Source organism: Sphaerodactylus townsendi, linkage group LG13 (genome assembly GCF_021028975.2).
Source record: "Sphaerodactylus townsendi isolate TG3544 linkage group LG13, MPM_Stown_v2.3, whole genome shotgun sequence".
NCBI lineage: Eukaryota > Metazoa > Chordata > Lepidosauria > Squamata > Sphaerodactylidae > Sphaerodactylus > Sphaerodactylus townsendi.
The window spans coordinates 10591382-10615167 of NC_059437.1; the positions used below are offsets into that span (position 1 = coordinate 10591382).

General features: G+C 48.6%; 1 protein-coding gene across 1 annotated transcript; it reads left to right on the forward strand.

The window, feature by feature from the left end:
• The first annotated feature begins 205 nt into the window (after positions 1 to 205).
• On the forward strand, positions 206 to 3429 carry POU3F4 (POU class 3 homeobox 4). Its single transcript, XM_048514879.1, has one exon. It carries the CDS (start codon positions 251 to 253, stop codon positions 1463 to 1465), a length of 1215 nt encoding a protein of 404 aa, XP_048370836.1. The 5' UTR covers positions 206 to 250; the 3' UTR covers positions 1466 to 3429.
• Positions 3430 to 23786: the final 20357 nt, after the last annotated feature.

Genomic DNA, 23786 nt, shown 5'->3' on the forward strand with positions numbered 1-23786 from the left:
CTCGCCGAGCCGGCGCGCCGGAGCCAATGGGCGCGCGGCGGCGGATTCACTTCCTGCTCCCAGACCCCCCGCGCCTTAACCCTTTCGGCGCGCCGCCCTCCCGCCCGCGCCTCTCGGCCGGCCGGGCGCGGCGGCGCGGGCGGTGATTGGCTGGCGCGGCGGCTTCCCGGCGGGAGGAGGCGGCGGGATTGGCCGTCGGGGCTGTCGGTCCGGGCTCGGCGGCGGCGCGGGCTCCCTTTCGGCGGGGTGGATGTCAAAGGCTGGCCGCGGCTCCCTTCGCCACATTCGAGCGCGCGAGCCGGGCGGGGGGGAGCGGAGCGGAGCGGAGCCAGCCATGGCCACGGCCGCCTCCAACCCCTACGGCCTGCTGGGCTCGGGCGCCCTGGTGCACGGCGGCGGCGGCGGCGGCGGCGATGGGGGGGCGGGCGGCCTGGGGGCGCAGGGGGGCCCCTTCCGCGGCGCGCCCAAACTTCTGCAAAGTGACTACCTGCCCGGCAACGGGCACCCGGCGCTGGGCCACCACTGGGTGACCAGCCTGAGCGACGCGGGGCCCTGGGCCGCCTCGCTGGGCGCCGAGCAGCCCGACGTGAAGCCCGGCCGCGAGGACCTGCAGCTGGGCGCCCTCCTGCACCACCGCGCGCCCCACGGCGGCGGCCACCCGTCGCCCCACCAGCCCAACGCCTGGGGCGCCAGCCCGGCGCACCCCAACGGCCAGCCGACGGCCCTGAGCGTCTACTCGCAGGGCGGCTTCCCCGTGGGGGGCCTGCTGGACCACGGCGGCCTGAGCCCCCCGCCGCCGCCGCCGCCGCCCGCCTCGGTGCCCCCGCAGGGGCTGCACGCCGTGCTGCTGCGCGGAGAGGCGGCCCCGGACCCCGGCGAGCTGGACGGGCCGGCGTGCGGCGGCGGCGGCGGCGGCGGCGAGCACTCGGACGAGGAGACGCCCACGTCGGACGAGCTGGAGCAGTTCGCCAAGCAGTTCAAGCAGCGGCGCATCAAGCTGGGCTTCACGCAGGCCGACGTGGGCCTGGCGCTGGGCACCCTGTACGGCAACGTCTTCTCGCAGACCACCATCTGCCGCTTCGAGGCCCTGCAGCTGAGCTTCAAGAACATGTGCAAGCTGAAGCCGCTGCTGAACAAGTGGCTGGAGGAGGCCGACTCCTCCACCGGCAGCCCCACCAGCCTGGACAAGATCGCCGCGCAGGGCCGCAAGCGCAAGAAGCGCACCTCCATCGAGGTCAGCGTCAAGGGCGTGCTGGAGACGCACTTTCTCAAATGCCCCAAGCCCGCCGCCCAGGAGATCTTGTCGCTGGCCGACAGCCTGCAGCTCGAGAAGGAGGTCGTGCGCGTCTGGTTCTGCAACCGGCGCCAGAAGGAGAAGCGCATGACGCCCCCCGGGGAGCCCCCCCAGCCCCACGAGCTCTACGCGCACCCGGGCAAAACGGACGCCTCCTGCCACGACCTTTGACTAGGGACCCAGCCCCGCGCGCACCTCTGGCCCTGACCCTTCCCTTTCCCACCCACCCCCTTTTAATTATTATTATTGTTATTATTATATTATTATATTATTATTATTATTATATTTTATTATTATTATTTTCGCCTGGATTTACTCCCTTCTGTTTTCGTGGATCCTGCAGGAGCAAACAAAACCAGCCAAAAAAACAGCCCCTCCGCCGAGAGACCCCGGCGGAGCCGTTCGATCTCCTCGCCAGGGGCCTCGAACCCCTGGCCCTGTCTCCCCTACCGCTGATCCCCAGACCAGGGTGGTCCTTTGTTCCCTTCCCATCTCAAGGCTTCTTCTCTCCCCCCCCGGCCCCCAACCCGAATCTCTGGTAGGAAGAGAAGGAAAAGGGGGGAGAAATATCTGGCTCCAGGTACAATTTTTCAGTTTTTTTTTTTTTTGCTTTAAAGACAAGACGTGCCTATTGCTTCCACCTTCCAGCGCCTTGGTCGGATGTGGAATGGCTCAGTGGACCGGCGGCGTCTCGTCGGCCTCGGCTGGCCGGAGGACTTCGGGTCTGGCCTTTCGGGAGGTCCGGAGGGGGGTTTTTTGGGGGGGGGGGTGTTTCATTCCAGCCAGGGATTATTTTTTTCCCCGTCTCAAACCGGGACCCAGTCGGTGGTGGCAGCCCCTTTACTCCCTTTTGCCTGGAACAGGTCCTTTTGGGGTGTCGAATTCGGAGGCGAGGGGGATTTCGGAGGATGGACGTCCCCCGGAGGGCCGGCAGATCCTTGCCCGCGTTCGTCGGCTTTGTTGGCGACCCCTGTCCGGCAAGACCCTCGAAAGACCGAGATCCATCCCGCCCGCGCTGAAACTCGCCGATCCCCCCAGCTGAATGCGGCCTTCTGCCAGCCGCAGGATGCCAGGATCCCGGGGAAGGGCGCCGGCAGCGACGTCCGACTCTTTCCCCTTTCCCGGGTTGGCGCTTTCCGACGCTCGGCCACGTCCGCGGAGCTCTGCCGGGCGCCTGAAACCGCTTGAGCTTCCCTGTGGCCAGAGTCCGGCCGAGCTGCGGGCAGGTGAGATTCTCTGGTGTTGCGCTGACCGAGCAAGGCCGGGGGAGATTCTCTGGTGTTGCATTAGCCCAGGAGGGAACACTCCAAATGGCATTTACTTTCAGATCCCTCCCCACCCCCCCACCCCCACCCCCACCCCCAATCTGGCCTTGCTGCATTTGGGCTTGTGTGAATTTACAAAGGCGCACGCCGTGTGTGTGTATGTACACACACTCGCTGCACAAACAGCCGTCTGGTGCAGTGACCGTCCATAGAGGCCCGTCTGCTTGGAGGCTCTCTGTGGAGACCCGCAGCATACGCATTTACGCGGATCCGTATTAGACCCAGCTGCACGCAAATACAACCACCACAAGGTCGGTCTTTTTAAGGAACCATCAAGGCATAGAAACCAGCCAATTCTGCCCACCTCTAGATGTTCCTCGCCATTTTCAGTTCTGGAAAGTAGAATATGTTGCCGGCTTAATCGCCGAAGAAAGAGACACCCCCCCCCACCCCCGTTTCGCTCCCTTTTTGACACCCCCGACCCCACTTTTCCATCATCACAATTTGCTATCTTGACAGGTATTTCCCTCCCCCCCCCCAAAAAAAAAAACCTTGAACGCGCGCGAATTTATCCCCTCACTGGAAACCCCGTTTTTTCTCTGCCAACTTTATATTAAAAACAAAAAAAACAAAACAGAAGAAAAAAAAAACCTTGTACAGTTTTGTATATTCTAAACGTTTTTTGGGAAGTTATTAATTTAAAAGAAAAAAAGATCATTTAGATTATTCATTTAGTAACTGATGTATAATAAACGCTATTTTCATTAAAGGTTGCTTTTTTCAACTATTTTATTCCAAATTTGCCTATCGCAGTTGCCGACAATTATTTATTTTCAATAAATTCTGCATTATGTTTTACAAAAGCAAAAATTAAAAAAAAAAAAGACCCGATGCGGTTGTGGAAAGTGAAAGAAGGCTTAAAAGAAAAGGAAACAAAACGGTCCACTGGTGATATTTGGCTGTCAACCACTTTTAGTCGAGACGGGGGGGGTTTATATTGACGCAATATTTTATTGTTGTAAAGACACAGACACACACGAAAAAAAAATTCTAAATAAAACGTTTTTACAAATTACGAAAAAATGTTGCGTCGTTTGTGACGGTGTTCAGAGAACGAGGAGATCTCCCAACCGCAGCAAAGATCTTCCCTACCTAGCGGCCTTGCTCTTAAAATGTGGAGCGAAGATTCTTTTTAAAATAATCGTAATAATCGTAATAAAAATGCGCGCGGCCTGCTTCATCAAAGGCTCTTCTTTCGAACGCGGGTGAAATTGACAAGAATTTAGAAGAGGAAATGGACAAGAATGTGTCCATTTCCGCTTCTGGGCAGTCTGTGCGCCAATCTACCCCCACGGTCCGGAGGCTTCTGTTAACATCCCCAAATCACCTTTGAAGGGTTTGGGAATGGAAGGAGGCATCTCCCACTAAAAGACTAAAAGCCATATCTTAAAAGGTAAAGCAATCCGGTTGAGTTTTCTTTTCTTTTTTTTCCTCTGTTTTTCTCTCTCCAAAGCCTGGGCTGCAAACGTGTCCTCGCCGGGCCAGCCAATGGAATCGGTTTCATGTCAGAGTTGGGCAAAAGGGACAGTCTTTTCTTTTGGTTCGGCTCCTGTCCCGGGAAAGGAAAAACCGAAACTGATTGCAGGACATCTGTTTCCTTGTTCGGAGCGCCGCGCGCTGCATTGTCTGGGGTCGCCTTCCCTCGCCCCTTTAAAGAGGCAGCGTTAGACAGACCAACGGGGTGGACGCGGCGGTGGGCCCCCCCTCTCTCCTCGGACCAGCAGTTTGGGGTCGACCCACCGGGCCGCACGCAATGTCACTGCTGCCCGCGTTCGGGTCCAGGCGCCTTCAGCCTCCAAACAGTATAATGCAAAACCGAGAGGCGCAGTGCAGAAGTGTGTGGGGGGGGGGGGAGGGGGGATCCGTCGGTGTCTTTGTGAGGACGAGAGAGGCTCGGTTGTGGTTGTTGTGGTTGAGCCCCCCCCTCCCCCAGTCTCAAAAGGGGTGATTGCAGGAAAGAGAAACCACCCGCCCCCAAATATGTAAATCCCCCCCCCCTCTTCCCCACTAAACTGCTGCTGTTGTATTGCGAATGGCTAGGAAGGGACTTTTGATGCCTGGATGTGGCTGTCAGGAATGTATGATGGAGCCGCGCGCCTTTGTCTTGTTTACCCTCGAAACAATCGCCTGGGTTGTGATCGTGGTGATGGGAGAGTGTGGTGGTGGTAGAGAGGTGTCCCCAAAGGCAGCTTCGAAGGGGACAGGTGTGTCTGTTCGCTTTGGGGTGAGTGGGTGGGTCAGCGGCCCAAGGCGACAGAAGGAGGGAGCTGCGAGCTCGCCGGTTTTTGGATTTTACGCGCCCGTCGACTTGACAGGGCGGTATCCCGCGGGTTTGCTCTTGAGGAACCGCGTTTCGTGGCGGAGTGTTGGGGCTGTGGAACCACAAGGTGCAGCCAAATGGCCACCAAGTCGAGGATCTGAGCTGGTTGGTGGGGAGAAGACAGTGTTATTTCCCACTCACCACCCCCCCCCCCATTAATTAATTCCTAACGTCTGTATGTTCAGATATGTCGTTCTCGCCTGGATCCGGTCATAGTTCTGGGAATGAAGCAGGACCATTCAGAGCGCAGCTTTTGCGCGCTCCGTTTTAATTAAGCCGTCCTCCGTCCTCCTTAATGCAGGCCACGACAATCTGGGACGGGAGACGTGATGAATAGGTGGAGATTACTGCCAGAGCAGGAATGGTTAATATGCATGGATTCTCTTCCTTTTGTTGCCAAGCTGCCTCCCATCCAGAGTCACCATCACTGCCCCCCACCTCTTGGAACTGACTGAGTGGTACTCTCCCAGGCTGGGCTCTGTTTTCACTGGCCACGTAAAATATTGGGGAAGGGCTGCCTATAGATATATATATATTGCTGAGCCCTGCTCTAAAAGAAGCGCAATCCTAAACCTTATTCATAAATCCTATGCGGGATTACTCCCAGGAAAGGTTTTTTTTTTTAAAGGAATCCACCTCCAGGGCTATGTCACCAAGGGAAGGTGAAACTATAATGGAAGGAAATGGAAAACGGGAGATGGAATCGAAGCTCTAACCCTCAATTTGGGCCATAGGTTTAGATGGGGAATAAGGCTAGAGAAATAGGAATAGAATCATAGCGAAAACCATCTTTGCTGTCTAAAAATAGAAAAGGGGGGGGGGAGGAGGGACCAGTCAGGCCTACAGAATATTTTATTTAAGACGCAGATACTTTCTGTAGGAAGTTACCCAAATCCTTTATAGCTTTAGAAAGGAGATCTTTTCTGTTTGTTTACTTGCTTGTTTTAAATGCCATGCGATGGTTTTAGTAGAGATTCCTCTTCCTCTTACTCCATCAAGAACAACAATTCAGCCATTCTTAGAGCTGGCTGGTAATTGACCAATGAAGCTAAATTATTTATTTTTTAAAACCATCTTGTTCTAAAAAAAAAAAAAGTCTCATATGAATATGGGAGGATATTGACTCCAGAACACCAACAAACAACACAACTGCATCGCCTGCGTGCATTAGAATGAAATACCATTAGGAAAAAAATACTCCTAAAGAAGAATGATTATAAGATTAGATCTCTGAAATAGCCTCCATTTAACTATGTTATGCATCCTCTGCTAGACAGTTTTCTGGAGCCCCAGGTGTTCAAATCAAAAGGTAGCTGAATTCTGAAGCTTATGCTTTCAACTTCAGCAAGCAGAACACCTATGCTTGATACATGCTTATTTTATGCAGTCCTGAGTAGGCAGTAAATGCAGTACGGTCTATCCAGGTAAATTGGCATATGTGGATAGTAGTTTGAATGTGGTTCGGTTGATCAGCCAAGGCCTGCTTTAATGTCAGTGCTTACCCCTAATCAAAGGATCATACGGAATTAAGATCTAAAGTAAAGAATGCATTTTATATATATATATTTTTCTACTGACTAGATGATTAATATTACAAATTGAAATCTTCAGTAGTTGGGGAAAAGAATGACCACTGCGCATTCACTACAAAACCAACTATCATATCATTACTGGTGGATTTCTTTTCTTTTTCTATCCTTGATGGAAGCCAGCTGGGCACAGATTTTCTGCTGAGAAAATCTCAGATAATTTACACTACAGCCGAGAGGGTCCAATTTGCTGGAATCTCTTTGCTGTAGACTACATAGCATAGCTGTTAATCAAGCCCTGTGTATGGAGTTGGGCTGGCGAAGGATACACTGTGCAGAACGAGGGAGTTTTGTACCTGTACATTTAATACTGCTGGATTGGTATACACACATGTACCTAAAATATAGTTTTTTTTCAGGTGAGAAGAAAAGGAAATCAATTCCCAGATTCTCCCTGATTTTGGGGGCTTTTTGAAAATAAGAACTGGAGACATGGTGATTAAACTGCAGTCATTCAATGCTTGGGGGAATTAAAGCAATCTAAACTGTGTGTAATGGAAGGGCATTATTTTATGCTGGTTGTCTTATGTCAAATATCTATATGAATGTCTCATCCTGTTTTGGAAACTGAAGCCAATACCAGATTTTTTTTTTTTTTACAATGGCGATACAGAGTTTAGAATCCCGAAATGTTGGTGTTTTGCCATGTCTATGATGGTGCACTTGGAATGTTTCCCTTGTTTTCGTCTCACCCCCTGCCCCCAAATCCTGTGTTTAGTTTAGCTGTGGGGAAAAAAAACAGGTTTAAAGAATGCTATGGAGGGGAAAGGTTACAAGGAAACCCATTTCAAGCAGGCTCACTTATCCGGACGTGTTTTAAAGTCTAGTATCCTGATGGGCAGAAAAGAAACTCTTTCCTGCCACCTAATGTTAAGTTTAGATCACTGTCAGCATCTCTGGTCCAGCTGAGCGCGTACATGTTTGTCGCTCATTGACTTAGGATCAAGCGAGACTTTGGGTGTGTGTGTGAAGGAGTCTTTGGAAATCAACCAGTGCATGTTGTTTTCCTAGCAACTGAGGAGTACTTCAAATACAATCATTGTTAATAGAGATACCACAGAGGGGTGAATAACCAAGCAGCGATTAATCAGCTGGGGTGCATTTACTATGCGGGACTAGCCTCCTACTCAATATTTCTGCAGTGTGCATGATAAATCAAGCTGTGTGTGTATGATTTATAAAGCATAGATAGATCATGTATACATAGATCAAGTATAAAAAGATATATCATACACACGTACACGCACACACACTGCATGTATACAAGGCATATTTTAGACACATGGATATGTGTCTAAAATCCAGATCTGAAGAGGCATCAGAATCTCTTCCTGTCCCGATAGACCGCTCTTCTTGTGGCTTGGGATGGCCTGCTTTGGAACAGTATCTACTGTCACAGTGTACAAAAATGTTCCATTTTCAAAATTTCCCCAACAATCACCATGTTGGTTGGCAACTCCCTGGGTCCACTGGAAATGCTGTAACAATTTTTGGTATATTTCAGGGGGCAAATAGACCCCCCCCCCCCGGATATGCACAAAAAGTTATTACTGTACACAGCTGTAACTTGCATGCAAAATTAAGACACTCCCTTCCTTTTGACAGCGCTCCTGGGAAAACACCTCTAATCTTCCTTTCAGGTAAAATTGGTGTTTCAAATTTCCCCCATGAGGAGTTGCCATTTTAGTTCCCCCATGGCTCAAATGAGTGAGTTAGTGAGAGAGGCCCAAATATCTCTGAGGATGTGTCAATTCCTGATTGTTTGGTCTTGTCCTGAGTTTCCAGACGCGAGCGGGGAGATCTGGCATCTGGGGAAAAGCTTGCCTGCGTTCAGTATGCTTACTTTTGTCTCTTTACCTGCATTGCTTTGGCTGGGTGGGTGCGCTTGTTCTGGAATGAGCTTCGCCTGAGAACATCAGAGCTTTTATCTGGGCTTGTGGGGGTGCACAGCTGTACCAGTGTGAGTGGCGTGGGAGGTTAAGAGCTCATGTATCTAATCTGGAGGAACAGGATTTGATTCCCAGCTCTGCCACCTGAGCTGTGGAGGCTTATCTGGGGAATTCAGATTAGCCTGTACACTCCCACACATGCCAGCTGAGTGAACTTGGGCTAGTCACAGCTTCTCGGAGCTCTCTCAGCCCCACCTACCTCACAGGGTGTTTGTTGTGAGGGGGGAAGGGCAAGGAGATTGTAAGCCCCTTTGAGTCTCCTACAGGAGAGAAAGCGGTGATATAAATCTAAATTCTTCTTCTTCTTCTTCTTCTTCTTCTTCTTCTTCTTCTTCTTCTTCTTCTTCTTCTTCTTCTTCTTCTTCTTCTTCTTCTTCTTCTTCTTCTTCTTCTTCTTCTTCTTCTACTGGCTGATTGGGATTGACAGGTCGTTTTGATGAGGTTTTCACACCCATTTCCAAATTGGACAAAGTTCTTATCCAGAGCGCATCTCTTCTAATTTTGTGCCAACGAAACAGATTTCTTTTCCAACTGAATCTGCTTTATTGAGAAATCTGGAGAACACCACAGGAAGAGAAGGGTTTTTTTCTCTAAATTATCTTCTGCATTTCAACCTGTTTTATTATTGTTATTTTACCTGGCTTTTTAATTTTAAAAAAATACAAATATCATTTCAAATATTTTTAAACGATAAAGGTGTTCAGGAAGAATATTCTTAGTGAGGTAGAGGTCTGGGCATGATAGACAGGTGACTGGCCCACAACCTTGTCTTCCAGCAGCGTCCATGAAAGCTGGAGGCTTTCAAGTTGCATCTTTGACTGGCTTGTAAGTGAAGAAGGGAATTCTCAGTGTTTCTGGATGACTGTACACAAAGATTCCACACCTGTGGCAGTGGAAGCAATTGATCTATCCATCAATCTGCCGGCCTCCATTCATCCCAATGGCCTCACTGGAAATCTTACCTAAGCTCTACCGAGATGAATCTCCTTAGAACCATCTGGTGGATTTCTCCCCATACTAAAGACACTTAAACAGCAAGGCTATGCTCTTAAATATACGTGTATATGGGTACAGCATCATATAAACCCAATAGGATCTGATGGTGGTTGAAAAGCTCTCAAGTCACAGGTGACTTATGGCGACCCCTGTAAGGTTTTCAAAGGAAGAGCTGTTCGGAGGTATGGTCTGCCTCTGTGTGGGCGGGGAGAGTTCTGAGAGAACTGTGGCTGGCCCAAGGTCATCCAGCCGGCGGCGAAGTGGGGAACTGAACCTGGTTCTCCAGATTAGAGCCTGCTGTTCTTAACTACAGCGTCATGCTAGAATAATGTGTTAACTGTAAGTTTGCAGGAAAAGGGTGGACTCTGTTGCTCACCAGAGGGTGAGAAGACTGCAGGATATTCTCTCATCCTAGCACCGTGGTGGCGAACCTTTGGCACTCCAGATGTTATGGACTACAATTCCCATCAGCCCCTCCCAGCCTGGCCAATTGGGCCATGCTGGCAGGGGCTGATGGGAATTGTAGTCCATAACATCTGGAGTGCCAAAGGTTCGCCACCACTGTCCTAGCAAGACCACCAGTAAGGGAAGGTTGTCTGGTCTAGATTGGATGAATCCTTGTTCTCTACCTCTTTCCTTGTGTGTGTTGCCAGACCTGTCTCTCTTGATTCATGTAAGCTGCTTTAGGAAGCAACAGTCTGAAAAGCACTATATAAATATAATAATCAGTAAGATGTGAATGCCTAAACTTCATGGGGAGAGCTGGAGTGGTGTAGGGCATCAATTCAAGCACTGGTTGGATTTGAAGGAGCACAGCCTGACTCCAGCCATAATGCATATTGAGGGATCTTGAACCCAATTGTGATCTCAAAGCTGGGCCTATGTTTCAGGCTTGTTGTATGGATAGAATAGGATAACCCCTTGCCCATTGCTCAAGAGGAAGGGCAGGGTCATAAATGTGAAAATTTGGAAAGACATTGAAATGGATACTTTTGGTTGGAATAACACCCAATGTAAGTAAGGGTGCTCAAATATGCACCACTTTGCCTTGTGTTCTGCTCACTAGCCCCGAGTAGCGAGCCAATTTTTCATTGCAGCAGTTCAGCTGGTTATAAGCAGCTTGAGTTTGTTCATTCGGTTACTTTCCATGTATTCTAATGGTACAATCGTGCAATGGGCAGTATTTCATCGATACACGTTCTCACACAACATGAGGGAATTCCTAGTCATTCCCCCAACCCCACCCCACCCCATAGGATCCGCTGTTGCTGCATGCTGTTCCACAGCAAGTTGTTTCAATACAGAGAAAACCAATTGTTTATAAACAACCACTGTGTTGATTTTTTTAAAAAAAAAGGCTTACTGTTTGGTGCTTATCTTCGTTCCCAGTGTCACGAGCATGTTTGCACAAGCATGTTTCTACACAGTCTTGGGGAGTTAGGGTTTGAGTCATGAGCCTAGAGGGGAACTGCCTCCTATGGAGGTGCAAAAACAGTTGCATGGCAGAAGGAAATTAAGCTCCACTGCCAGAGCTACTGCGCAGCTGCAAAGCTGTTTGGCACACAATTCAGATTGGATAACGGCAAGGAGATTAGCTGCACCTCCCATGAGTGATCGCCATTGTGGAAAATGGCCAGATATCCTCTCAGAGGTTCTCAGCATCCTAAATAAAAGTCCATCTCTGATCATTCAGTCATTTAATCCATACAATGGATTACATACAGTGCTGGACTAGCCTCCAATAGGTATGGAAGGGAGAGAGAATGATTTCCTATCTCTTTTCTTATTTTTCCTTCAGAATATTTATAAATGCATGAGATGGACCAGTAATTTTCCTGGGCATCAAGAGGCTTTGATGGCTTTAAAAGTGGAGTAGGCAACTTTGGAGGGGTGGGGGGGAATTCTTCAATAGCTGATATCCGCTGGTAGAGCCTCCATGCTCAGAAGCAGGCTATCTTAGAATACCAGTTGGCTGGAGGTAGAAGAGTTAGTTTTTATACCCAGCTTTTCTCTACCATAAGGAGTCTGAAAGCTGCTTACGAACTTCTTCCCTCCCTCTCCTTGCGACAGTCACCTTATGAAATAGGTGAGGGCTGAAAGAGTTCTGAGAGAACTAGGTTGGCCCAAAGTCATGCAGCAGGCTTCATGTGGAGGAGAGGGGAATCAAGCAGCTTTTAACCACTATGTCACCCTGGTAAAAGCAGTGGTGGGGGGGCGGGTTGGCCTCTGTCTTGCTTATAGGTATTGGGGCGGGGGGGGGGACACTGGGGAATACAGTATTCTGGCAAGGGATATCTGATCAGAGCCTTCCTTCAACTTCCCTCAACTCTTTAGAACTCTTACATTTTAAAACAAGACAAAACTATATTCTGTTGTCCCTTAGTGACCCTACCCATCTACATTTAGATACTTTAAACATGTCCATTTTTCCTTGCTGTGAATCTCTAGCTGAGAATTTCTAGGGTTTCATAAGGTAAAACTGAACAACGCATTGTGTCATTCTGTAACTGTTTTTTCCCATTTTTAACAGAACACAGCTGTGTGAGGGGAGAGGGGAGGTGCAATTCAAAAACGAAGCCTAGCGGAGCTGTTCCATTTGTCATCCTTGTGCCTTTTCACTGACAAAGATCATCACCTTCAAGTTCCACAGACTACCTCTGGCCAAAAGTTTTCTAGTAACTTGGGGGTAACAATTTTTATTGGAGAAAAGGTGCAACATGAGCAGGTTAAATAGCCCCCCTTCTTGCTCCTGCCTACAAAGGTTTTCATCTTTAAATTACAATCCCTGCAATTCCTGCAACTAGTCTTGTTAAAAATAAAACAATGTTTTTTCAATCATGGAACCACAAGGAAATGCTCCTCCACCTCTACTACACATACCATATATACTTGCATATAAGTCGACTTTTTCAGTGAGGTGTATTTGAAAAAAATATTTTAAGGTTTTCACTTTGTCGGCCTCCAGGGGGCGCCTTTTTTAGGCTAGTCGCTAGCAGCACCAAAATTTCAGGTTATCATCAGGTGACATTCCTGATGATACCAGCCATGTTTGGTAAAGTTTGGTTCAGGGGGTCCAAAGTTATGGACCCCCAAAAGGGGTGCCCCATCCCCCATTGTTTCCAATGGGAGCTAATAGTAGATGGGGCTACATTTTGAGGGTCCATAACTTTGGACCCCTTGAACCAAACTTCACTAAGCCTGGGTGGTATCATCAGGATAATCTCTTGCTGATACCAGCCAGGTTTGGTAAAGCTTGGTTCAGGGGGTCAAAAGTTATAGACCCCCAAAGGGGATGCTACCATCCCCCATTCTTTCCAATGGAAGCTAATAGTAGATGGGGTCCTTTTGAGGGTCCATAACTTTAAACCCCATGAACCAACCTTCACCAAACATGGCTGGTATCATCAGGGGGGGTGTCCTAAAGATACTCTGAAATGATGGTACTGCTAACATAAACATTCCTCCCCTGACAGGCACCCTCACATTTTCCCCAGATTCTCCCTTTAAATCACCCCCCCCTTCTGAGTGGATTTAAAGGGAGAATCAGGACTTGCCAGTAGCTGCTGCATTTCCCACCCTCGACTTATACGCGAGTCAATAAGTTTTCCCAGTTTTTTGTGGTAAAATTAGTTGTCTCGACTTATATGCGGGTCGACTTATACACGAGTATATACGGTATGCCAAATTTCCTAGGGACAATCTCGTTGCCCTTTGGTACATCCCTGCCCTGTTATGTCCTTATCTGGAGGGAATTTCAGGATGGCTTTATGAAAATCATGTTTGCCTATTAGAAGGCATTCACATCTCTTTCATGCCTTCTATAATGACTCCGATAGGATGCCTGTGTTGCAGCTGTCCCATAATATGTCAGTGTGAAATTAAATATTTTATTAAGCATGAAATGACCATTTGCAACCACACCCTGTTTTAGAAACCAATACAGGTTAAGCAGTAGTGTAGTGCGAAGGGGGCGGGGTGGGGCGCAATGCACCGAGTGCATGCCTGTGCGGAAGTGTGGCGTTCAGGGGGCAGGCGGGGGCAGAGGATGCAGGCATGCCCCAGGCACAGCTCTCCCTCACTCCACCCCTGAGGTCAAGACATTTGCAGAGTAAACAAATATAGCGTACAGCAAACACAGGCCCCTTCTGCGCATGCAGAACAATGCACTTTCCTAAGCCACTTTCAATGCACTTTGAAGCTGTGCAGAATCGCAAAATCCACTTGTAAACAATTGTGAAAGTGGATTGAAAGTGCATTATTTTGCATGGGTGGAAGGGACTAGAGAAGGACCTTAACAGTGCAATCCACTGGAGGAGGGGTTGCAAAAGGCCTTGGAGTCAGCGTGGCCTCAGTGTGATATCATTGCAGAGGTGGGATCCAGCAGGTTCTCACGGGTTCCCGAGAGCAGGTTACTAATTATTTGTGTGTGCCGAGAGGGGGTTACTAATGGGTGATTTTGCCACGTGATTTTTGCCTTAGTTACGCCCCTCCTCTCAGCAGTAGCGCACAGAACTTGAAGCGTCTAGCAGGAGGTGCACCGGCGTGCGTGGCAGCCTGCGCCTGCGTGCATTCGTTTCCCGCCCAAGAACCGGTGCAGCGGCTGCGTCCTTGCCACAGCCCCGCCCAGCAATGCCCAACCCCTGGAATGCCCGGCCATGCCCCCGTCATGCCCCACCCAGTCCCATTGGCTCTACGCCACAGTTTGAATCCCACCACCATTGGAACCTGTTACTAAATTTTTTGGATCCCACCACTGGCACCATCCCAGCTGCTGAGCCAGCACTCTTCCACTGCAGGAGCTGGCACTGATGAAGGCATTCTTGGAAGTGGAGCCAACTTTAGTCGGCTTCCTCAGGCCTTCCAAATGCCCCCTTTTGCTGGCATTGACTTACACTGGCAAAAAGGCAGCCGTAGTCCATTGGGCTGGGTAAGGACCTTTCAGTGCAGCAGGTAAGTTTAGCATTAATCGAGAACCTCCGTGGAGATGGCAAACCTGCATCATCCCTGTTTGCTGCCCAAATACATTCTTCCCGCACCATGGATTGGGTTGCCTGCAGAGCAGAGGATCCTTAACTGGAGAATGGGAATTCTACAAAGACACAAGGTAAGGTGCTGCTGTTTTCCTTCTGTAAACTGGTATAGGGTAGTGCTTAAGATGTCAGACTAGGACCTGGGAAATCCAGGTTCCAATCCCCACTCATGCCATGGACGTTTACTGGGTGATCTTGGGCCAAACACACTTTCAGCCCCGGCACTAGCTAATATTTGGATGGGAGACCGCCAAGGAACGCCAGTCCTGTTGTGCAGAGGAGGCAATGTCAAACTACTTCTGAAAGTATATTGGCTTGAAAACTCTACAGGTTGCCATGTCAGCTGTGATGTGATGCCCCTCCTCCAAAAAAGCAAAACACACACACACACACACACACACACACACACAAACAGAGGCAGATCTGTCCCGGCAGCTTAGGAAGAGTTTCAGTGTTTCATGGCAAAACAAGGAAACGGAAATTCTGTCCATAAAGAAACTGCCTCTGAAAGCCAGTGTGAACAGGCAGGCCAATTGTGTGTGCATTAGCAACATCTACATACGTGTTAAGATGAAATAGCACAGCGGAACTGCAAAAAAATAAATTGGTACAGCTGGACGAGAAAATTCTAAGGAGAGTTTTACATTTCTCATTTCTTCTGTTTTGCTCTGAAAAACCCCAATTTTGGTTTGGCTTTTCCCCGCACGTGCCTCGAACCCCAGCGCCTTCGTTTGAGCAGAGTTTTTTCTCCTTTCCACCCAACTCCTTTTCAAAAACCACGCATGCCTTTTCAGAATTATCCGTGCCTGAATAAGCGAGAAGTATGCATTATATGTACATTCTACAAATAAATGATGCCGTCGGCGTACGTAATTAAATAATTATATGTATTGTGAGTATGTAATATATAAAAGTCCTACAACACAGATGCAAGCCTACGCAACCAAAGGAAAACCAAGAAGAACTGAAACAAGTTGACAAAAAAAATCTCAACAAATCTCAAAACAGAGGGGCGGGGGACTGCAAAGTCAAACTCTGAAGGTGTAGAGAACATGTTGCAAACACTGGATCTTTGCGAAGAAGAAAGAAGAGGAGGGGGAGGAGTTTGGATTTATACCCCACCTTTCTCTCCTGTAAGGAGACTCAAGGTGGCTTCCAAGCTCCTTTCCCTTCCTCTCCCCACAACAGACACCTTGTGAGGTAGGTGGGGCTGAGAGAACTGTGACTAGCCCTAGGTCACCCAGCAGGAATGTAGGAGTGCGGAAACACATCTGGTTCACCAGATAACCCTCAGCCACTCAGGTGGAGGAGTGGGGAATCAAACCCGGTTCTCCAGATTAGAATCCACCTACTCTTAACCACGACGCCACGAAGGTGTTGCTGCGGTTACTGTGAATCTTCCACAGCAAGGCAGAGAGATCCAAGGCTCAGCTTTTGGGCGACCCTCGGATCAGGCTCACCTGCCCCCATAAAGCCTGCAGCATCCTTAATCAAAATCTTCAAGTTCAAGGAGACCCACAATGCTCTGCTGCAGGCATCACAAGCGACATCCTAACCAGATGTATCCTCTGAAGATGCCAGCCACAGATGCAGGCGAAACGTCAGGAGAGAATGCTGCTAGAACACGGCCATACAGCCCGGAAACCACGCAGCACCCCAGTGATTCCGGCCGTGAAAGCCTTCGACAATACATTGAACATCTCTACGGGGAGAAATTGTTCCAAGACACACGGAGAATGGAAAAACTACGGCTCAGGAAAGCACGCTTCCTGTGTTCTCTAACCTTTCTTCTACGCTGCAGAGACACAGGTACTATCCCATCATTTCTTGCAGCCAAAAGGACTTTCAAAACACCGCAGGCTCACCGCATCGATAACCACCTAGAACGTACGCTTTTACATGAGAGAATCCACACGACCCGCAAAGAACTTGCAAACTTAGACAGGGAGTTATTGTTCCTTCATATCAATACCAGCCAAAAGATGAGTACACAAGATCCTCTGAAGATACCAGCCACAGATGCAGGCGAAACGTCAGGAGATAATGCTGCTAGAACACGGCCATACAGCCTGGAAACCACACAGCACCCAAAATCCTAACCAAATATTTATGTTGCACCTTTTGCGGCATTGGGGCAGTTCATTTTTCAGGCTCTGGTATCTTTTCCTCCGCTTCAGATGCCCTCAAGCACTTGAACTGGTTAACCTTTTCTGTTGCCTTCCTCTTTTAACTGAGTCTCCGCTGCTCTTGCTATCCTCTCTCCTGGGCATGCTCAGTCCCCGTCAGGCTGTTCTGACACCTCCTTTTACTTCTTGTGGCTAATTTATGAAATCATTTTTCTGTGTCCATGGGGCATTCCCTTATCTGTTGTTTAAATATTTTCATCTCACTTTTCATCTCACTATTCCACTTGTGAGGCCCCTCAGAGGAGGAGGAAGGAGAAGGAGAAGGAGAAGGAGGAGAAGAAGAAGAAGAAGAAGAAGAAGAAGAAGAAGAAGAAGAAGAAGAAGAAGAAGAAGAAGAAGAAGAAGAAGAAGAGTTTAGATTTATATCCCCGCTTTCTCTCCTGCAGGAGACTCAAAGGGGCTTACAATCTCCTTGCCCTTCCCCCCTCACAACAAACACCCTGTGAGGTAGGTGGGGCTGAGAGAGCTCCGAGAAGCTGTGACTAGCCCAAGGTCACCCAGCTGGCGTGTGTGGGAGTGCACAGGCTAATCTGAATTCCCCAGATAAGCCTCCACAGCTCAGGTGGCAGAGTGGAGAATCAAACCCGGTTACTCCAGATTAGATACACGAGCTCTTAACCTCCTCCGCCACTGCTGCTCCTCTACTCTCCCCTTCTCTCATGACTAATGGAAGATGGGGTCCACAAAATGGGGTCACAAAATGGGGTCCGCTTCAGTGAAGTCCTGAACAGACAAAATCAATACAGAAATCAATGCCAGTGTCAAGTTACCGGCTTAAGATGGTAATATTCTGAAACGGAGTGTAAGGAAAATCATTGAAGGGTTGTTTAGAGACTCCAGTGTGTCATGACAGTATGACAGTGTCAAAAATATTATACTCCAACATTTTGAGGCCCTAGGCTTCAGCCGGCCAAGTCTAAAGGTAAATCTGGCACTGTCCGAAAAGGATCTCAATCAGTCCCTTGACCCTTGGGCTGGGCTGCGATTCCATAGCTGGCTCACACAAATGCAGAGCTGCAACTACAGGTCAAGAGTCTAAGGGCCACGTGCCCTTTGGCTCCTGCCCACACATTGACCATGTTCATGCTGTATGAAGGCCTTGTTTGTCATTGTCATCCCCTACACTGAGGCCAGTCATTTTACTGTTAGATGTAGTGACTCTCTCAGGGAAGCGAAAACAGTTTGAAAGTCCCAGTGCCTCAGTGACTCTGATTTGGATGGTCCAGGCTAGCCTCATCTTGTTGGATCTTGGAAGCTCTGCGGTTGGATCTTGGAAGCTCAGACCTGGTTAGTACTTGGATGGGAGACCACCAAGAAAGTCTAGGGCACAGGTGTCAAACTCGCGCCCCTCCAGATGTTATGGACTACAGTTCCCATCATCCCCTGCCACCATCAGGCTGGCAGGGGATGGTGGGAACTGTAGTCCATAACATCTGGAGGGCCATGAGTTTGACACCTATGGTCTAAGGAAAGGGATTGGCAAACCACTTCTGTTCGTTTCTTACCTTGAAAATCCTACAGGGTCACCATAACTTCACTGTGACTTGGTAGCAGTTTAGACCCACAAAACTGACCCCTCAATGATTCTCCATGTTCTCTGAGGCTTGAGTGAGTAGTAAATTTCTCGCCCACCCACCCTTTTCCTTTAACTGACTCTCAGCTGCTCACAGCGTTCATGCCTTTCGGGGACATTTTGAATCCTCAGTGGGCTGGATTTTTTTTCCTTTGTATTAATTTACAACATTTATTTTTCTGCACAAAAGCCCCCTGATTAGATAGAGACCTCTAGCTTGTCCGTGAGATGCATGGCTTGACTGCCTTCACCATACCCAGAGGCCAGCCAGTTTTCCATTAGAGTGATGATACATGTGTTGAGTACTTTAATCAGCAAAAATTGTTTTGCAGCTGCTAAATATTATGAGGATGAGGCGATCATTTGGATCATAAGACCGTACGTCCAGATCCAACATCACTTCCATGCCACAAGGCTCATCCAAACCCCAGTGAACTTGCTGGGTGCACATCTGGGACAAATGTGGACGCACATCTGGGCTGCCACTTGTTATGAGTCTCATCACCTGCTCAAGGCTTCCTTGGTCGAATCCCCACTTGAAATTTGCACGCAGATCCAAACCTGTTCATTGTGAAACCGTGTCCTCTTCATCGGAGTTTCTCCCTCCCCACCGCAGCGAGCACACAGCAGACACACCCGGTTGCAGAACTCTTAGCAATCCCCACTATCAGGCAAGCTTGCTTTGCCAGTCTCCCCTGATTGGCTGGCGTGCCTTGATGGGGCGGGACCTTTTCCCACTGCAGAAACATACATTGTAGGGGCGTGATCAAAAAAAACCCAATATGTGAAAGTTTAACGTTTGACTGTTTAACTGTGTAAACAATTAATCGTTACCAGTGTAAACCATTAACAATTCAAAGTTACACGTTTGTTTAACGTTCACTTCCTTTCTCTGGCCAATCGCAAAAGCGGAAACGAAACCAAGGAAAGGCTGCGTGCATATTGCAGTGCTGATTGGTTGCCCGAGTTCTGCGTCACACTCCAGGGTGGGAAACGAGTCAGGGTTTCAACCCTCATCCCTCCCCTCGAATCAGCTCTGAACCGCATTAATGGGGTCTATGCCACTTGCAACCAGGTCCTGCCGGAACGCAGATTAACGGGGAGAACGAGCGCCAGAAACGGAATCTGCCACGCAAGCCATGGGAAGGTCGTCCCTCAAACCTGGTTAATTTGTGGTCTGAAACCTGACTAAGACGGTAGTGGGGATTCGACCCTTGACTAACTGGGATTTGAGCTGGCAGGTCCGAATTTAATACGCTGCCTAGGAATATCAGGATCTTTGGCACAAATGAGTTCACCGGGTGATTGTATCATAAGCAGTGGTAGTGATTTGGGAGAGAGCCCGTTCCAGAATAAGTTCACTGAGGGGACAAATGTCTCAAACTCTTTCTGAACTTGTTGGTACTACCAAGATCAAGACAACTGTTCTGAACAGTCCTTATTGAGATACAGTGAAGTCCTGCAAAGGCACAAATAACATGAGATCATGGGATCGTAGGAGCCAGGGGAATGAGTCAAACGCACTCTTCAAAACCGAATGAGCTGCAATCCTCTTTCATGGAAGTAAACTTCATTGAATAAAATGGGACTTACTTTTGAGTAGACCCGCTTAGGGCAGCACTCAAGAGTCCCCAAGGTCTGGAATAAGAGCGCCCAGAGTAGAATGATCAGTCCTGGGAGAAACTGGAATAAGTGGAGCACTTTGCAAGGATTAAACAAGGGTGAAGAACAGCTCTCCCTTCATTTCATGCTCTCAACAACCCTCTGAGGTAGGCTAGGCTGAGAGAGAAAGAATAGTCCAAGGTCCCCTATGAACTTCATAGCTAAATGTTGTAAAAGTCAGCAATTTTCAATTGTTTTGCTGTTGGGGGAGCGTTACCCTCTGCATCTCTCTCTGCTGCTTTCTTCACACCATATTCCACTGCTTTTAAGTTTAAACTCCTCACTCTAGCCTCCAGGTGAGAAATCTCCTGCTCAGCCGTATGGACTAATTAAAATTTGTTCACTAAAAGCTTATAAATTAGATTTTAAAAAAAAGAAGTTCATCTGGTCTGGATGGAGCTCGTCACCGTGCAGCCTCTCCTGATGAATCCGGAAGTCCTCCTAAGCTAAGGCCCCTTCCGCACACGCAAAATAATGCGTTTTCAAACCACTTTCACAACTGTTTGCAAGTGGATTTTGCCATTCCGCACAGCTTCAAAGAGCACTGAAAGCAGTTTGAAAGTGCATTATTCTGCATGTGCGGAATGAGCCTAAGTGTGGTGTAGAGGTTAGGCCATAGGTGTCAAACTCGCAGCCCTCCAGATGTTATGGACTACAGTTCCCATCATCTCCTGCCAGCATCATTCTGGAAAGGGATGATGGGAACTGTAGTCTATAACATTTGGAGGACCACGACACCTGTGACACCTGTGGGTTAGGCTATCAGCTAGGATCTGGGAGATCCATGGAAGCTTGTTGGGTCACTCTGGCCCCGTCACGCACTCTAACCTATCTTGTGGGATTGTTCTGAGGAGCAAAGGGAGAAGTGGAGAATTTTGTAAATTGCTTTTCCATTGGGGAGACAAGGGTGGGCTTTTCCAGGGCTGATTTGGCCATCCTGTCAACCCTTAAGCAGGTCTACTCAGGTGTAAGCAGAGGTGGGATCCAGCAGGTTCTCACAGGTTCCCGAGAGCAGGTTACTAATTATTTGTGTGTGCCGAGAGGGGGTTACTAATGGGTGATTTTGCCACGTGATTTTTGCCTTAGTTACGCCCCTCCTCTCAGCAGTAGCGCGCAGAACTTGAAACAGTCTAGCAGGAGGTGCACCGGCGTGCGTGGCAGCCTGCGTCTGCGTGCATTCGTTTCCCACCCAAGGATCAGCGCAGCGGCTGCGTCCTTGCCACAGCCCTGCCCAGGAATGCCCCGCCCAGCCCCATTGGCGCTACACCACTGTTTGAATCCCACCACCATGGGAACCTGTTACTAAAATTTTTGGATCCCACCACTGGGTGTAAGCGCACTTTTATTCAATGAACTTACTGCCAGGAGGAAGGGATTGCAGCCTCCTTTTCCTTGCAGAGATGATGTTAGACTCATTACTCTTCTCCTTGAACCCTTCCACGTTTTAGGGGAAATGACATCCCCCAAAATGTGCAAGCATGGAAAACCACCGCTAGCCTAAAATCACGTGTGGGAACAGGGGAAAGTAGGATCTACTTTAAAACTGATTCATGTTGAAAGATGTTTGTGGGAGATTTAAGTTGAGTTGCAGCGAAGACAATTATGCATAGGTAGCCGCACCAGCAGTCTGCAGGAGACAACACACACATGTAACAACTGAGTGTATGTAATTGTTGTACAGCCATCCAGAGAATTCCAGCAAATGGCTCACCCATCCGTCAATCCGATCATCGATTAAACAGCGGCACCAGGTGATTGCAAAGCAATTCAAACCCACAGGAATTTGGGCATCCCCGATTCTGTCTGCTGCCGTATGCTGCCCTCATATTTTATTATTACATTTGCATCCCATCTTTCTTCCTTTATGGAATTCAGAGTGTCCTATGCAGAGGTTTGATACCCAAGAATTGATAGCACAGACCTGCTAAGTTTCAGCCAAATTGCTGTCTCGTGTAGTTTTAGATTGTACGCTGGAACTCCATAGCTTCTATGGGTGCCCCAGGTATCTGTTCCCTGATTGGGTGGGGGGGGGGGCAGTCTTGCAGAAACAGAATAGGGATGGAGGATCTTGCAAATGCACAAACATTTGGAACTTGCCTTAGAACTCCTCAGTCCAAAGAGCATCAATGCAAATTTAAGAAGGCATAAAGCAGAATTTCCCAGGGCTTCTCGGAAGAGCCTCCAAGGGCTATTTCGTCTCAGAGCAAATTCATTTTGGAACCTCAAGAAATTGATTTTGAACCGGCAGCAGAGGACTGGAAAACCTGATTAAAAACTCCCCCTGCTCAAAAGGGCAGAGAAACCTCCATAAACAATGCAAAGCGGTTAACCTCGCAGTAAATGTTTACAGCAGGGTTATCATGTATGGCCCAGATTCACGCTTGAACAAAACATATACAGTCTTGCGGACACCGGTCAGAAATGTGCAGGTTGATTGCCGGTCTTTTATAACAATAAGGAAGTCCCCAAATATCTGGAGCCCAAATACTGTTTGGATTTAAAAAAAACACCTCCCTATCTTCAGGGGCTAATCATAATGTTGAAGTCCAGCTTTCCAAATGCGGTGGTGTGCTTTCTATTCCCGTCCCAACCGCTTAGGAACCCACTGAAAGACCACAGTCACCACCACAATATTGCTAAGATCAGCTTGCAGACTAACTTTCTTGGATGTCTCTCAAGCCTGCACAAACAACTCAGCGAAAGTAGAGAAAGGGGGAAGCAGTTAGGACTGTCTAAAAATATTTTAGCACCCAAGGAAAGCAATTCAAATGGTACACAGGGGTAGAACCAGAAAGGAAGAAATAAGTTGCTTCCCTCCCTTGCATGCCACCCCTCCTTCCCCTTCCCTTGCATGCCACCCCTTCCTCCCTCTCCTCCCTCCTGTCCCTTGCATTTCCTGTCCTTTAATGACATCCAAAACTAGCCCCTTGGAAAAAAAACACATCTCCATCTCATGGAAATGGTTACTACTAGATGCACTGTTGTCTTGCGTCAGACCATTAGGCCTTGTTTACTCTGCCCAATGGAGGTTGTTGAGGATTTCAGGCCAGGACAGCTTCCCCCCTGCAGTTGTGAAGGGGAGGCAATGCCTTTCCCTGCAATGCCCCTCCCATATGATGGTGGGAAATGGCCCTTGGAGTTCCAGCCCCCCAGTGCTCCCTTTGCTAAAGCCAAGAAGGCCTTCTCTCGCACTGCCACCCACCTAATCTCAGAAGACTGAGGAACCCAAAACAAGGCCTTGTAAGGTAACTGTAGCAGTAAGGTAGGTTTGTATGGTAGTATGAAGTCCTTCGGGTATGCTGGTCCCAAGTCAAGTTTTCAAGGCAAGCAGAAATGGTTTGCCCAGGCTTTCCTCTGCAGAGTCTTCCTCGGTGGTCTCCCATCCAAGTACCTATCCAGCTTAGCTTCCAAGATCTGACAAGATCAGGCCAAACCATGCTGTCTTCCCTCTCCATCCCAAGTCATATAGGGCTTTGAAGGTCAGCACCGACATGTTGGCTGGAGCCCAGAGACAAATTGGGAGCCAGGTGTGATGAGCCAAGATTGGGATGATCTGGTCCCTACAGTCCACTCCAGTCAACATTTTGGCTGTGATGTCTGTACCAATTGGACTCTCCAAACACTTCTCAAGGGCAGTCCCACATAGAAAGCATTGCAGTAATCTAATCCAGATGTAACCAGGCCATGCCCAACCATGGCCACGCCTTTTCTCCCTGTCCTTTTATACCCTGCCTTTCTCCGTAGTAGGGACTCAAATCAGCTTACATGGTTCTCTGACATTTTATCCTCACAACAGCTTTGTGAAGAAGGTTGGGTTAAGACATAGGTGTCAAACTCGTGCCCTCCAGATGTTATGGACTAC

Coding starts and splice junctions, on each gene's coding strand:
- POU3F4 (XM_048514879.1), top strand. CDS start 251: ATGTCAAAGGCTGGCCGCGGCTCCCTTCGCCACATTCGAGCGCGCGAG.